Source organism: Genypterus blacodes, unplaced genomic scaffold (genome assembly GCF_046128005.1).
Source record: "Genypterus blacodes isolate CSIRO-AG114 ecotype Tasmania unplaced genomic scaffold, CSIRO-AGI_Gbla_v1 ptg000054l_1, whole genome shotgun sequence".
Lineage (NCBI taxonomy): Eukaryota > Metazoa > Chordata > Actinopteri > Ophidiiformes > Ophidiidae > Genypterus > Genypterus blacodes.
This window is the reverse complement of record NW_027466866.1, coordinates 1443899-1459932: the sequence shown is the minus strand read 5'-3', so window position 1 is coordinate 1459932 and position 16034 is coordinate 1443899. Positions and strand designations below refer to the sequence as shown.

The 16034-nt window shown below is 46.6% G+C and overlaps 1 protein-coding gene across 1 annotated transcript in view; it reads right to left on the bottom strand.

The window, feature by feature from the left end:
- Nucleotides 1–16034, bottom strand: part of rnf13 (ring finger protein 13) — a 28714-nt gene that overhangs the window by 3407 nt on the left and 9273 nt on the right. Inside the window, exons 5-8 of the mRNA XM_076151350.1 lie at nt 6769–6856; nt 5716–5806; nt 4746–4851; nt 4497–4590 (exon numbers count right to left, since the gene is read on the bottom strand). Of these exons, the coding sequence (XP_076007465.1) occupies nt 4497–4590; nt 4746–4851; nt 5716–5806; nt 6769–6856 (379 nt within the window). The remainder of the gene's footprint in view (nt 1–4496; nt 4591–4745; nt 4852–5715; nt 5807–6768; nt 6857–16034) is intronic.

The following is a 16034-nucleotide window of genomic DNA, read 5'->3' as shown; positions in this document are numbered from 1 at the left end:
AACATGCAGCACAGCGAATTTTCACAGAGCGGTGCAGTCATCCTGGTCACAGACCGAATTATAGCACTCCTGCTGATCAAAGGCCCCTGCTGAGGACATTACTCACTCTGCATTCTGGAAGCTTCTACCAGGAATCAGCTTAGTAATGTCATTACCATGACCCTCGCATGTGAGCGGAGGATACGTCACTGTGGTAAAATAAGAAAAGAAAAAGGTTTTGAAAAAGGTTTTGATGTGCTCTAAGTTAGGGAGGCAGTAGTCGAGTGGGTAGAGCTTCCGCTTAGGAACCGGAGAGTTGCCGGTTCTGGTCCCTGCCGAGGTGCCCCTGAGCAAGGCACCGAACCCTCAATTGCTCCCCCCTCTGGGAAGGGTGGTAATGTAATGTAATGTAAGTCGCTTTGGATAAAAGCGTCTGCCAAATGATCGTAATGAGCTGAGGTTTTTCACTCTGATGGTCAGTGCGCCTCACACTACCAAACAATAACATCCACTTCCAGTTAATTCAGCTGTGGAGTTGAGAAATCATTTTTTTACGACGGATTGAAAACATCCACTTGGCAGATTCTTTTTATACGTGGGAATCCCTTGCATTGAGTTTTGGGGCCAGTAGCACATTTTGAAACGAGTTAGGAGCCGACGCGGTGCTTCTTCTCTCTGTATTTCATTAATCAGCCAGCATCCCCGCATTGGTGGGTCTCAGAGGAGCGTCGCTGTCCTACTGAACTTCACATGAGCACAGAATGTGTGTGTGTGAGAGAGCCAGGGAGCCGGGGAAAGAGTGGGCTAGCTGCAGAGCGACAGAGCGCCACAGTTTGTCAACGCTCCAGCCAATCAGACGAGGGCGACTGGCTCGGAGGCCAGAGAAGTGAGAGAGGAAGAGAGAGCTCCTCTGTATCGCCATCAACATGCCTCACAAACAGACGACTGAGCCACTGCAGCTGCTCGGTTCTGTGAGTGTGTGTGTGCGTTAAGCTCCCTGCCTGAGACTTGGAAGCAGGAAAGCCAAGAGGAGGGGTGAAGTGACTCATCATAAACAGGGAGGGATCAGTCTAAAGGTCAAGGGTCAGCGGGAGAGTCCATCCTTTCTCAGACTAAGCAAGGGGGGCGCCGAGGAGGGAAACGCAATCTTCCTCTTTCTCTCAGTCCAGTTTGATGGCTTCTGTTCCCGCGTTTGCCGCCACTGAGCTCGTGTTCAGAGGCAGTTTGAGGTTTTGACATCCTCCTCCCAAATCCACAACCAGACAGAACAAAAATCAATGACAAACCAAGCTTACAGGCTAAGTGGGGCTGACGCAAGGCCCTGCAATAAAAACGGGTGCATAAGTCAACTTAATGGCAGCTCTACGCTGCTCTCTGACAGCTGTGGCAGCTGCTATTACATAATCCTGTACATTGACACGGGTCTTATGTTGCACACTGCTGCTCAGACTGGTATTGTGCACCAATTACATGGGCACCGTGCTTTTCATTAAGAGCTATTGTGCGCCGACCATACAGACACCCTTTGTACTGCGCCACTCACTACTGCGTTTTCAGACTCATCTCCAAACATGCAAGTCTGACATCATTCCACGCCTACCACCTCCGTCTCCAGCCTAAACCCCACCCACCCCACCCAAGAATTGTGTTATTGACAGTATAAACCAGAATAATGTGGTTATAAGTCTCAGAAATGTGTTTTAAACATAGAAAGAAATGAATATAATGATAGAAAGTAATCGGTAACACTTAACACTACCAGCTGGGGAGTTATTGTCATGATAACAACTTAATTTATAGCAAAACATATCAAGAAAAGTTGATTTAAAACAACAAATCCAATACCAGCAACAGCAGTGAAAAAAATGTGCGATTCAATAACAAAGTGTTGCAAATTGCTTGAACAAATTGCAGCGTTGATAGCGACACTATCTGTTTGATTTTCCCAGATGAAGCTTCTCTGCTCATCAGCACAAACACATCCTGCCAGTACAGCAGCAGCAGCCAAGGCCGCAGCTTATCAGCACGCTAATATCTTCCCCCAAAATCTTCCGCCCACTCTGAAAAGACAGGCATTACGTATTCTTTTGCATATTTAACTGCTTCTGGCTGCTGATTGACTGCGCTGCTGTACAGGTGGAAATTAAAACCATGAAACCTCTTACAACTTTTATCATGTCTGCTAGCATCATCTCTGCTGCCTTCCCTCTGGTATTGATGGTCGGTTCCATGACAGTGACGCTTTCACACAGTGGAGGGCTCTGGAGGCGTTTCTCAGCTTTAAAAGCATCACATCACATCTTCCTGTTCACTATAGCTGCTTGTGTTCATAGCCCCCAGAGTCCATGCTCAGCATTCTCCCTCAGAGCTGAAGCCAAGGGCACCATTAGGCGTCCTTCCTACACTCTACACACTCCAACACACAGAGTTTGGGCTCCATGCCCACAAGAAGTTTGTGTTGAGGGCTTGTGTGTTGGTGATAATTCACCACAGCAGGCTGACGCTCACTTTGACTTCTATGGTTAATTATTTTCAACAGAATGACCACTGAACTTGCTAACAGACGGCTCATCCACACAACCAACCAACCGAGTTTGCTACCGTGTCACATAGCCAAGCCAAGACTTGCTGAGCGCTCTAGCTAGTAATAAGTAGCATAGCTGCTACAAACTAGCGTTAGCTTGTTACTGAGTTTTCAAACTCCATATAAGTTTGGCTCTGCTGCCATTGTTTACATAGCAGCCTAGTTGCTAGTCAGGCACACAGTAATGGACATGGGACTACTTCTCAGCGGGAGCTTGCAATTGGTGAAATGATAAATATACAATGTAAATGTATTCATTTCATTTGGTAAGCAGCCATGTAGTAAGTAATGATGACTTAATGTCAGCGGGTGATTATTGTAGCATTAATCCCTTCAGGCCGACACAAGACACCTCGCCGCACTGCAATTTGTCAGAAAGTCTTTATTTAAAGCTCTTGTGGAAGTCAAAACACAAAGCTGTATCACCCTGAGGACAAATATGTTTCCCCCATAGTATAGTAAATAGAAAATACAGCCAATCTTATTCAGTCATGAGACATTCTGACAGATGCCATGGGTGATGCTGGGCGGTGTGACTGTTACACACACGGTACACAGCTGAACAGTAATTGATCATTAGAGCGTGGAGGCCTTCTCCCTCTTATTACGGCTGCAGCAACAGGCTGGTTCTGGGTTCTTTGCCAAGCTCGCTTTGCTCCTGAGTGTACGGCTTAAAAATGTGATTGGGCAGATTTGGTGTCAGCTGCCTGTGCGACCAAACACTCTGACTCAGCTAAGAGAAGCACACACGGCGCCCCCGAGGCCGTTTCCTGGACATTTGAACTCCCTGCAGCCACCAAGGTCGAGCGTACCAGTACCCAGTCCAAAACCTGTGTCAGAGTGGCTGCTGCCTGCCCACACAAACACACACTACAGGGGCCAGAAAGCCACTCTGCTTTTAGGTGGTGTGTCATGTTCCGCTTGCCTCTCCACATGCTGCTTCCTGTCAGGTAGAGAGGAGCTCACCTCCCTTTCTCGCCCGAGGAGCAGCTTTATGACGGGGCTGCTTAGCGTGCTACCAACCGTACCCATAAAGCCCTGTGGTGTCCCCCACCCGCACAGCTGATTGTAGACCGGGGCTCTCCAATCCAAGCCAGCAGGAGCCTCTGCAAACTACAGCTGCCACAGGAAACAGCCTGTAGCTAAAACCTGGATGCCTTAAGCACGCGGAAACGCTCGCTAAATACACAAGACAAAACCATAACATAGCACAATGGGATTTGCATTGCAAAACGACGCTATAGTCAGTCTGACCTTTGTACTGAGAAACAGGTGGAAAACTTAGAAGTGTCTTGTATTCAGAGGTAAATTAATTCTATTCCCCCTCAAATATTCCTGCAAACGAGGTTACATTCTGCACATCTGATGAGTCGGTTTGAGATCAAGAAGAATACATTAACTTTCCACCTAGTCAAGCCGCTGGTTTGACCGAGGCTGAATGCCGAACCAGCAGTCATGTGTGGAGCCTCAGCAGACAGCAGACTCCCACAGACGGCTTGGTTGAAAGAAAGTCCACATTAATCCGATTGATTCTGAAGGACGACGTAACGCATCAATGACATCCAACTCATGGGCCGGATCACGTGAGAGAGGGGGAGAGAGAGCGAGCGAGAGAGAGGGAGAGAGAGGGAGAGAAGCAGGATGACAGAAAGAGTTTATACCATCTCTGCTGACTCTAAGGTCAAAGGTCAGAGTGAGGTTGACAGATGTTTTTCCTCCCTGTAGTTTCAGGAGAGCTTGACAGTCCCGGTAAGGCAGAGGTTAAAGGAGTGTTGAGAAACAGGTTAAAACTGCACACAGTTGTTATCTACGGCCGTAACGTTTGGGCCACTCTAACTCTAAAATACCAAATGGAGTCAGACTTATGATGCCAAATGAGCGTTGGCTCTCGTCCCGTCAAAGTGAGCTGAGATGTTTGAGATTGCCGTCATACCTTTCTTGTACTTGTGGATGGGAAGTTTCTTTAGCTGGTCTTTGCGCAGGCGGCTCCTACGAGCTCTGTGTCGATCCTGGACAAACTTGGTGATCTGGGCACAGATCACAGAGAGAAAGTCCTTTAGAACATCACCCACTCATCATATGTGTGCATTTTAAACTTTACATCCTGTTCCCTCTGCCTAGATATAAATCATCATTCCCTACACTTGGAGCTCAGCCTTGAAGCAGGCGTAAGTTTGCCTACCATGAAAACAACAATGAGGATGAGGCAGATTCCCACAATGATGAGGAAGGGGATCAAGTAGTATTCCAGAGGCAGGCTGAAGTCTTGCATGAGGACCACATGCCCACTGGCAAAACAAGCAGAGGCATTGTCAAACCAGGGACAGAATGAAGAATCAACATTAACCTTTTGTGTTGGCTGGCATTACAAACACACTGATTGAGTGTCACACACACACAAAAATGCATTATGGCAGCAATTTGTTACAGCCCATCATTGTGAGTGGTCACAGCGAGAAGATTAATTAGTGTTTAGGTTAAAGGCGCAGCAGCAAAGGTCGTCTCATCATATGAGCTCTCACACTGGTTACTTGTGGTTTATGGGGCTGTAACACAGATTTCACAGCACGACCCCTCTCAACTCTCAAACCTAGAATCTGGGCACCACTGACCGAAACATGGAAAGAACCATGTTTGGTGTTGGTCCCTGGTATCAGGACGATATCCGTCTGAGCAGAACTGCAAACATACAAATGGAACTGCGTGCCGTGACGCTGGGGCGGTTTTGATAGGCCGAGACATTTGCCTGATTGTCACCTAGGCAACAGTTTGCTGAGAGTGACAACGCGTCACAAGATCAATCTGTATTTATGTATGTTCAGGCATTCAAACGTCAGACTCGCATCAGGCTGGTGGAAGGCAAAAGTGACAGTTTTGACAGAAGTTGCTGTATAAGAACGATAATTAAAAATGTCGGAAGGAGAAGATGAATTGAGGAGATATTCAGGACGTTTACTGGTAAATGTGTGGCTTTTGTGATCAAAATTGGCCATTTAGGGAATTAGAGAAGCAAGCTTTCTTTGATGGATGCAGATTTCAATCACAGAATGTCCAAAGAAGCCAACGATTATTCAAAAGTAATAAAAGTTTACGATGCGCTTCTGATGCTACTTCTTCCTCCCCCACAGAGAGAGATTTTGGTTTGGACTTACCCCTTGTCATAAGTGTAGTCCTCTTTCAGGTTATTGGCAGTGTCCTCGCCCACAAACACAGAGGGAATATCTATCTGCTTCATAATATCCACTAAAATGGAAGCAAAACATATTCATCAGATATCAGAGAGGTCAGATGGTTCTTGTAGAAATTGGGCTTCTTAGCGTTTTTAGTGTTTGAGGCAAATTTCTTGGTGTAGAAAAAGGTTTTGCAAATATGTCTATCGTGAAAATCCCTTTGTGTTTTGATTGGATGGTCCAACACAGCCTTCTGATTGGCCCGGGGCTCAGGCCCCAAAGGTTCTACCAAAACTCTACACTTACTGTATTTTCAGTTTCAGTTTGTGTGCAGGAATTTTTGAGGTCTTAGCGAAAATCTTGCATTTGCAAACCAATTTTAGGAATACAAATCTTTTCTACAGGTATGCAAAATTTATTCACAAGCACAAAGCTTTTCTACAGACACACAAAACGCTTCTACAAACACAAAGCTTTTCTACAAATTTGCAAAACTTTTTCTCGTACAGGCACAAATCTTTCTTTATAACCTCAAAAATTGTTTTGGCAGAATATTGAACCAATTCAAATGCTTACAACACATCTGATGGTGTCTCTTATGCCTAATGCTGTACAAGTCTCACAGCTCTTAAGTGTCCCAAAATGGTACATTAAAATGGTAAAAATGTGATTAATAGGAATGAAGGAACCAAGCAAGGAAGCCCGTTGGAACATTTATCGCCTCCTGCGCCCCCTGGAGTAAGGATGGGGTGACTTGCATCATATCACATGTCTAACTAATTTGAGCATTAGCAGGGGCGATGCCGATTCATAAGGGGATACTGTTTTGGTTCTGCAAGGCTTCACTTTCCTCCTGGGGGACCTCAGATGAGCTGCTGACTGGGTAAGCACTTAACAGTTCCACAGGCCCGAGGTTAAAGGGAAAAGTCACATCCTCAGCAAAACAAAGAGACATAAGGACAGGCAACAGTGTGGCTTGTGCTGTGGTGTACAGAGAGGAAAGAAGCAGGCGGTGGTGGTGGTGGGGGTACTTACAATCATTGGATCCCATGCTGATTAAGTCATCAGAGTCCACATTGTGAACAATGGCCGCCTTGTACCCGGCTTTCTGGGCGTTGAGCACCTGTGAAGGCATCAAATGTTGAGCAGTGACTATTGAATGCAGCGTGAGGAAGACCTGTGTGATGGAAACACCTACGCTGGAAACTGGAGAGGGTGATTTCAGAAAGGTTTTTGATATCTTAAGAATTACAGAGGCAAGTTGAGGTGGTGTGTGTGTGCGATATTAACCATTTTATTACCCAGTGCCTTCCAATAAGCAGTAGAAACTACAAAGCAACATACAGGAATACTAGATCCCAACACCTCCTCAAACAACTTATCTGTTTACAACCTGTTTGCATTTAACACCCGGACATCTCCCCCATCTCCTCCATAAACACGGCTGCCTCGTCTAAGCTGACCGCACTGTAACCGAAGATCCAAAACAGGAAGCATTTAATGATGGGAAGGGGAAGCCGGGAATCAAAACGCATGGCAGAGGAAAGTCGGCCAGTAGGGGGTAAAGGTCATACCGGTGGAGGTTTTGTAGATTATGGAACAATCTGATGGTTTGTGATATCCTGATCTTGAATTTTTGGAGACGAGTGTGTTGTTACATCCCTATTTAGCATGTGGCTGTACCCTGTAAAGTTGTAAACCACTTGATCAAAGAAATCCTGACTCCCCTGTTTGGCATTTGGCATTTTGTTGGATTCTCTACCTTTATGGTGTTCTTCTTGGACTGCAGCCTTCTTATGAGCGAGAGAAGTTAAAATAGTGTTTAGTGCGTCACCTTGGCAGTGTGCGACTCTTGTGTGCCAACTTAATATAACATAAACATGCCACGATGTCCGGACGATCATTAATACCACTAACACCCCCACCTCAGAGATTTCAACCTCACGCTGCCACATAAAAACAGATGCTGCAGAGCGTATCCAGTGTGTGTGTGTGTGTGTGTGTGTGTGTGTGTGTGTGTGTGTGTGTGTGTGTGTGTGTGTGTGTGTGTGTGTGTGTGCAGCTGTTATCCTCAACATGCAATTTATTTTCTTTTTAAATCTGAGACGCCGCCCCCCCCCTCCATTCTCAATTACAACATATGCTGTAGGCCAAAGTCTGGGTCGAGGTTAAACGGTGGAGTCACAAAACCATTTCACTCTGTCCTCAAATTATTACGGACAGATGCTGTCAAAGATTATATGTCCCATAAAAAAAAAAAAGATACCGTGGAAAAGGAGTTTGGCAAGGAAACGGTGAAACTTTATGGACGTTAGTGTGATAAGCAGCACCAGTGTGATTGTAATGAAGGTGAGTAAACAAGAGAGAACAGTACAGGAGACAGGAAGTATAAATGTGTACACGGGTGGACAAGCAGGAAGCAGGGACGGCTCAAAGGCCTGAAGTACACCAGAATGTTGATTAAGTTAATGACTATATAAATTTAAGTCCTAGTACTACCTCCGAGTTACCTCATATATGATTTGCTATTTAATGTGTTCCTTATAAACCTAAACAGAAATACTTAAGGCAGTTTTTCCTATTGAGAGATTCTTCCAGGGGGAGGCTGATGATGTCATGAGGCTCTTCCATCTGCAGGCTTTCTGTTGCCTTGTGTGTCACAGTATAGAAGCTGCAGTATCCTGTATAGCCATTGTTGTGGCTGATGACTTTACTGCAGGTGTGATGGAGGAAGTGCGAGGTGACAATATAACCCAGGAATTAATCATTACACTGTATGTGTGCTTACACAGAGAGGAGAACACACACTCCATCACATTTGTCACTCCAAACGAAGGGAGTCGGGAGAATCAGAGAGGGAAATAATCTCACACTATTTCCTATTTTTCCTCCAGCAGCAGTGTTCCATCTCATTATTAGCACAGCTGGAGCAGTAAACAGTACGAGCAAGACTAATTCAAAACAAAAGGAGGCCCCAATTATGTTGTATACTCGATTGTCTTTCATCTGTTACAGGAAGAATCACTGTTAAAAGATTTCTGACGTCAGGGTGAATGTTTCCTTTTAAATGAAACAAAGCTGAGATGATGTCACTGCTACCTTCAGGCACAGAGGAAACACTACAATTAGCTTCTTTTCAATCATGTTTAGTTGTATACCGACTGAAATGGGGGACAAATGGAGGGAAGCAAACCCTAGATTATGCCATTGTAAATAGATTTATCCAGGCATGTTAACATCTCACCTCTGCATGAGCCCGGCCTCGTAACGCAATTACGCAACAAGTCATGAATACTTAGAGGACGGCGGTATCGTATCGATTCCGTGCACATATACAGCTTAATCACATTTTTGCCTTTAATGGCAGGGAGGACAGGAGTACTGGAGAGTGTGTGTGTGTGTGTGTGTGTGTGTGTGTGTGTGTGTGTGTGTGTGTGTGTGTGTGTGTGTGTGTGTGTGTGTGTGTGTGTGTGTGTGTGTGTGTGTGTGTGTGTGTGTGTGTGTGTGTGTGTGTGTGTGTGTGTGTGTGTGTGTGTGTGTGTGTGTGTGTGTGTGTGTGTGTGTGTGTGTACACGTGCCGACTGCCTGGCTGAGGATGTGCCACCCCTTGTGTGGTAAATTAACACCCGGCTAACAGGCAGTGAAAGTGAGACAGTGACGTGCGGGCGGGCCGCGCCACGTAAAGAACAGGGGCGAGGGGGGAATAGAGGAGGAAAGGAGTGTGTTTAGCTCAGGTCGCACTCTGAAAGACCTGACAGTCATCTGTTCCCAGTCATACACCCATAAACATACCAGGGCTGAAGAGTGTAACGCACACACACACACACACACACACACACACACACAGAAGCCATTGATGCCCTCCACACAATGCACTCCCTCAAGACAAGCACATGGAATCGCAACCCTGCAGCTGCCATCAGCGCTGCTTCACGTATTGCCTGTGCGTATAATTACAATGAAGGCGTGGACAAAAGGCAGCGCTGTTCAACTTTATTATTTAATCGCTGCTAAGACTTTAACTGACTAATCTGATAACAAAGGGAGTTCATAATTCAACTCCTTGACCTTATCTGTTCGGTACACACTCCAAGGTTTCATTTGAGGATAACTCCACTAACTGCACTTTGTCCCCTGCTGTGTGTGTGAGTGTGTGAGGCTGGCTGCTGTGTGGTTGGCTGTAGCTGTAGGAGGATTTTTATTTTTAATGTAAGGAGCTGCTTTGGCTTTGTTGGCTGTCGGCTGTGCTGATGCCAGTGTGTGGTGAGGTTTGTCTGCCTGGGATCTGCGCAGGAATTCAACCTCTGCTGCTGGCTCACCCCTGTGTTTGTATGGGCCAAGATAAGGACATTCAATGCATTCCTGAGACAGAGGAGAGGGAGGGAGAGGAGGGAGGAGAGGAGGGGAGGGAGAGGAGGAGGAGGAGGGGGGTTAGGTGGTGAGCCATCCAGAAGAAAAAGAAATCAATAGAGCTCAAGCATGGTGAAGAGCAGGCATGAATGTACAGAATGTACAAACGCATACACTCAGGGTCCTCCTGTCTCATCCGCAGGGTTTTACTCATGTGTGTGTGTGTACAATGCCAAAAGCCTTCAAAAAGCAGTAAAAGCCTGAGAGCTTAGCTATGATTTATGATTAGTATTTGTTCAACTCCAGTTATAAGTAATGTGACGCACAATGCAAAGTCTCACTAAAGATGCTTTTGTATACTCATTTGTAGTGTGTGTAAACAATCAGACCATCAGGATTCTGAGGCGAGATTGAAGTTTTGGCCAGAGTACGATAACATGGTACACACACTTTGTAATGAAACCCGTCTACCTCATTCTTCAGCTGGGCGTGGGTTTATCAAATATTATCCTGAAGATTGCTTCGGATAATCCCTGCTTCAGTCCAGCTGCACGTCTATGATGTCACCGCGCCACAAGCAGTCCCATGCTACTCAAAGGTAACATAGCAACCAGTCCAGTCACTTTAAGTCGTCTAGAAAGCCACTGAACACGGAGGCCAACATGTTGTGGTCTACAGGTAGAAGACAACATTTCCTGATTGTGCTCTAAATTCCAAAACAAAGTCGATCTCAACTTCAAACTGACAATCTGACAAATGGATTAAACTGGAAATGACAAACAGATGAACTTGAGTCATATCTGGACGCCATGCGAGGGCTGTGACGCTGCAACAGTGAAGGGAAGCAGGAAACGAGACGGCCAATAGAAGGAGCTGGACCAGATGAGTCACGAAAACATAAGGAAGGCGAACAGGACACACACACACACACACTCTCACACACATTCCACATCCTCAACAGGGCAAAAACACACAGGTTCAGTGCCCTTGAGCATGAGGGTCTGGAGCTGCTTGGATGGCTGCGTTCGTACCGTGAAACTTCTTGTGAATGTGTGGAAACGTATAAATGTGAAGGGAAAGTCTCAAACGCTGCCAGCTGAAGGAGGAGAAGACAAATTTCAAAGTATTTTCCAGCGCAGGTCTCCACAGCTTTAATGTGTGTGTGTGTGTGTGTGTGTGTGTGTGTGTGTGTGTGTGTGTGTGTGTGTGTGTGTGAGTGAGTGTGTGTGTGTGTGTGTCGGTGTGGGTGAGAGAGTCAAACCTGACTCCCGTTGGTCACAGTTGATTGCAGGTGCCACCTGGAACAGCCTGACTCACCGGTGTTGATTTTAACCGATTCAATCCTATTAGGTGCAACGATCGACCCAATTCCATTCAAGTACACACACACACACACACACACACACACACACACACACACACACACACACACACACACACACACACACACACACACACACACACACACACACACACACACACACACACACACACACACACACACACACACACACACACACACACACACACACACACACACACACACACATCAAGCTATATATGTCCATAGTATCCCTACAGCTCGCGGTGTTGATGCTGATGGTGTTGTAATTATTGCTGCATCACCACTGTGTGTGTGTGCGTGTGCGTGTGCGTGTGTGTGTGTGTGTGTTGCCAGCAGTGCAGAATCTTCAGCCCCCTATGTTTCCTTTTCATTTCCTACTGTTTTTTTTATCCATTTGTCGTCTCCTCTACCCTAATAATTCAGATTTTATCTTATTGATTAAATCTCATCTTGGTGTCGTTGCTCTCCTGTGTGTACGCCTCCTCCGCTCTCCCTCCTCTCCTGCCAACATCTTCCCTTGAATTTTATGCTTTGAATCAGCAACTTTCCTCCGCTTCTTCTCCCTTACTTCCCGCCCTTTGTCCTCTCCTTCCTTCCTTCCTTTCCCTGCCCTCCACCTCCTCACCTCCTTCCTCTCCGGCCCTTGTTCCTTCCCCGTGTCCTCCATCATCCCTCTCTTCATGTCATCTTTCCTGCTGTATTTGCTGCTGTGCATTTGCATAGATCAGACTTGACCTCAACTTTGTGTAAATGAGTCTGAGCAGCGCCGCACAGCACCGTCACACACAACACACAACCCACGACAACATGCCCGGCCAAGGAATCCACCTTGATAAAGCTTTTTTGATGTAGTTTGTGGGTTTTAAATGGGGAACTAATTAGTGTAAACTGACTCATGTTTGTATTTGTCGTTTCCTGCTGCTTCTTCCCTCTCTTCCTCCTCCTCTTCTCTCTCTTCCCTCATTATATCACCCCGACTGCTAACTTCTACAGATTTCTGCCTGGACCCTCCTCTGATATTTCTCCCTTTTTTCCCCTCCCTCCCTCTCTCCCTCCCTCCCTCCCTCCCTCTCGTTCATTGCCTCTCGGTGCCTTTGCTTCTTTCTCCATGGTGTTTCACAGGAATGCTGCATAGAACAGAGTGGGGTTTTAGTTTCAAGGTCCAGACAGCTGATTAGATAAGGAGTTCAATGAAACTGCAGGGAGGGGCCGCATGCGCTGATAAAGCTGCACAGCTGCAATTCATGCCCTGCAATTACAGTACGTGTGTGTGTGTGCGTGCGTGCGTGTGAGAGCGTGTGTGTGTATGTATAAGAGACACAAGATTTAAAAGAAAGGTGTTAAAGAGAGTGTACATGCGGGGAAACGTGAGACAAAGCTAATTATTGTGGCTTAATACGTGCTTTGTGTCTATGTAAAGATCAGTACTGTGAGGTCATGAACGGATGGGAGCTCAGTGTGTGTGTGTATGTGTGAACATGTGTATGTACAGTATGTGTCCTACAAGCCAAAGGGCACAGGCAGGGCTGTTTGTTGCCACAACAGACATAACAACAGGTCAGAGAGCCACAGAGCCACAGGAGATATGGCATTTCCTGTCTCTCTCCCTCTCTCTCTCTCCGTGTGTGTCCCTCTCACTCAAACACACACACACACACAAGGATCATACCACATTCAGTCATCCATAGTCATACCCTGTCATAAGACCAAAGTGTGTGAGTGCAGGAAGCAATGTTTGAACGGGGGCAGATTACAGACGGGACGCTGCTGTACGTCAGCGGTGGAGAACAAAACCACCGGCGGTTTAAGACCTGGCTGTGGTTCGTGGGAGACGCACGACATCGCTTTAACGCCGTAAACCTGACAGATTAGACTATACGAGTCCTCAAGCACACGAAGGAAGGAAAACAGGAAGAAAGGAGGAAGACGCACGCTCGCGCAGGCAGGCAAACAAACACACACCTCTCCAGACCAGCTGCTCGCTGTGGGACGGGACTCCCACCTCCATGTTTTAGTGCTGCTGTTGCCGTCTCATTGATTCCTAGCTGCAGCATTTCAGCCGGATGGATTTGCTGTCAGGAGGTGTCCGTGCAATTGTCATGAATTAAATACAATGCATAAAGCACATGTTAAGAAATGTGTGGAGATTTAAGATTATATTCTCTGTATCAAGGTGCTACACCAATCTGAGTAAATGCATCGACTTGATCAGAGTAGAAGCTTTAACTTAACATGTCTTCCTGAGAGGACTCTTACTTTGAAGGAGCACAATAAAGATTTAGTGTCACGTTTAAAAGTAACGTGACACAAAAACACATCCTCTGCCACTAAACAGACGCGTATTCACAAAGTCTTAATCTAAAGAAGTGAGACTGAGAGAGGCAGGGAGACGAGAACACTGTGGCTCCACATATCTCACTACATCTTACATAACTCGGCCATTATGTGTCAATGTATACAGACCTTCAGTGTGTGTGCGCGTGTGTGTCCTGTTAAATGTGTCTGCTATTAAGGGGGGTGGACCATCCACATGTTTTTCCTCTCTCTCTCTCTCTCTCTCTCTATCGTTCAGAGAGAGAGCGGGATGGGGGAAGTTCAAGGGGAGGAGGGGGGGTATTGAGTTTCCCATCGTCCCCCCACTACAGAGAGACACACACATACACACAGACGCACACACCTCCATTAATACCCTCCCTTCCCTCATGTCTCCGGGGTCATGAAGGTCACCAAAAAGTCCCCCCCCATACCTCAAAGAATCCCAGCATACAGGAAGTGGAAACCCTCTCCCCCTCTCTCTACCCCCCTCGCTCTCTCTCTTGGGGCTTCTGTTCTAAAACGAGCAGCCAGGAATGCTTTCCCCTCTCATTCTCTCTCTCGTTCACACACACACACAGCGAGTGAGTGGCCATTAACACTGCATTGCTTGATCCTCACACCAAGTCAATCGCTCTCCACATTCAACATTACCATTGTCGTCACACACGCACACGCACACACACACACACACACACACACACACACACACCGAATTGGGTTAAGTGGGCGATTACCCGTTTCACTGTGTGTTACAGTGGAGGCTCCATTAAAACACTTTGCTCTCCTTCACCAGATGCTAATGGCTGAAAGCTAGAAGGCTGCGGAGAAAATGCAAAGGAATGCAATGAAAAATGCAGCAGAAGGCGTGTCGGGGGTGACACCATGCAACCCTCACACACACACACACACACACACACACACACACACACAGACACACACATACATGCATACACACACAGAGACATGCGCCTCGTTTCAGTCAAGATGGAATCTATTATTCCTTTGTTTCCTCTGCAGCTTCTGGAGGGAACTGAGCCTGGCTAGGAGGGAGGGAGGGAGGGAGAGTGTGTGTGTGTGTGTGTGTGTGTGACAGACAGAGGGAGATGGTAGCAAGACTGAGAGAAAAAAACAACTGTGATAGTGATGAAGAGAGGAAGACTGCAGGGGGAGCGCTGCATGTGTGTGTGTGTGCGTGAGAGAAGAAATGTACATGTTTATGTGATGGTGTGTGTGGATATCAACAATTAATAAAACACACACACACACACACACAGTGGTTACGTAACAGTAAGGTTACGTCATGTCTCATGGAGATGAGGAGTCAAACACTGTCAAGCCGATTTTCAAGTATGATGTCGCATCATAACAAACGACTTCTCAAAATGGCAGTCGTGAAAACAAAACACTCAAACACAAGCAGGCGCACACACACACAGACATGAGGGACCAGCAGCAAACATCGTCTCTGCAGATGATGAAGATGAAGATGTTTGCAACACAGGTTTGTTTTTTTCCACTTTGTAGCAGACTGAGAGAACTATAGAATGGCAATATATGTAGAAAGTGAAATCTGGTCAGGGGAGAAACATGCAGTATTTACATCCTTCTTTAAATGGGACAAATAAAAGGTGTAATGTAATTCTATAATGGAACCAGATCCTAGCAACGGGAAAAACAGTGTATTTCAACAAGTCATAGGTGTTCCTTTGAGGCTGGAGGAGGGCTGCGGGGGGTTAAACGGCAAATCTGACATAGATCAGGATGTGTGTGTGTGTGTGTGAGTCTGCGTGTGTCTGGCTGAGGCACAGCTATGTGGAGGGGAGTCTGGTTACCCTCCAGCCAGGAACACCTCAGAGGCCTGCGCCTGCGCCTGTGTGTGTGTGTGTGTGTGTGTGTGTGTGTGTGTGTGTGTGTGTGTGTGTGTGTGTGTGTGTGTGTGTGTGTGTGTGTGTGTGTGTGTGTGTGTGTGTGTGATGCAGCGAAGCCTTATAAGGTTCCATGGCTACACCGACATGAGTGAAAAAAAAGAGTGAGCGAGCGAGACTGACGGAGAAACTTCCCATCAGGAGAGAGGATATAAGGCAGTGAGAGAGAGAGAGAGTGAAGACGGGAGGGAGTGAGAGACCGAAGAGGAAAGACGGAGGACGGCGCCAAACAAACGCTCTCCTCTCTTTCCCTCCATTACTCCCCCCTCGTCTCTCTCTCTCCCTCCTCACCTCCTCGTCTCTGTCCCTCCCTCCAGCTCCCTCCAGCTCACTCGCTCACCTTTGTTGCTCCGACTACAACAACA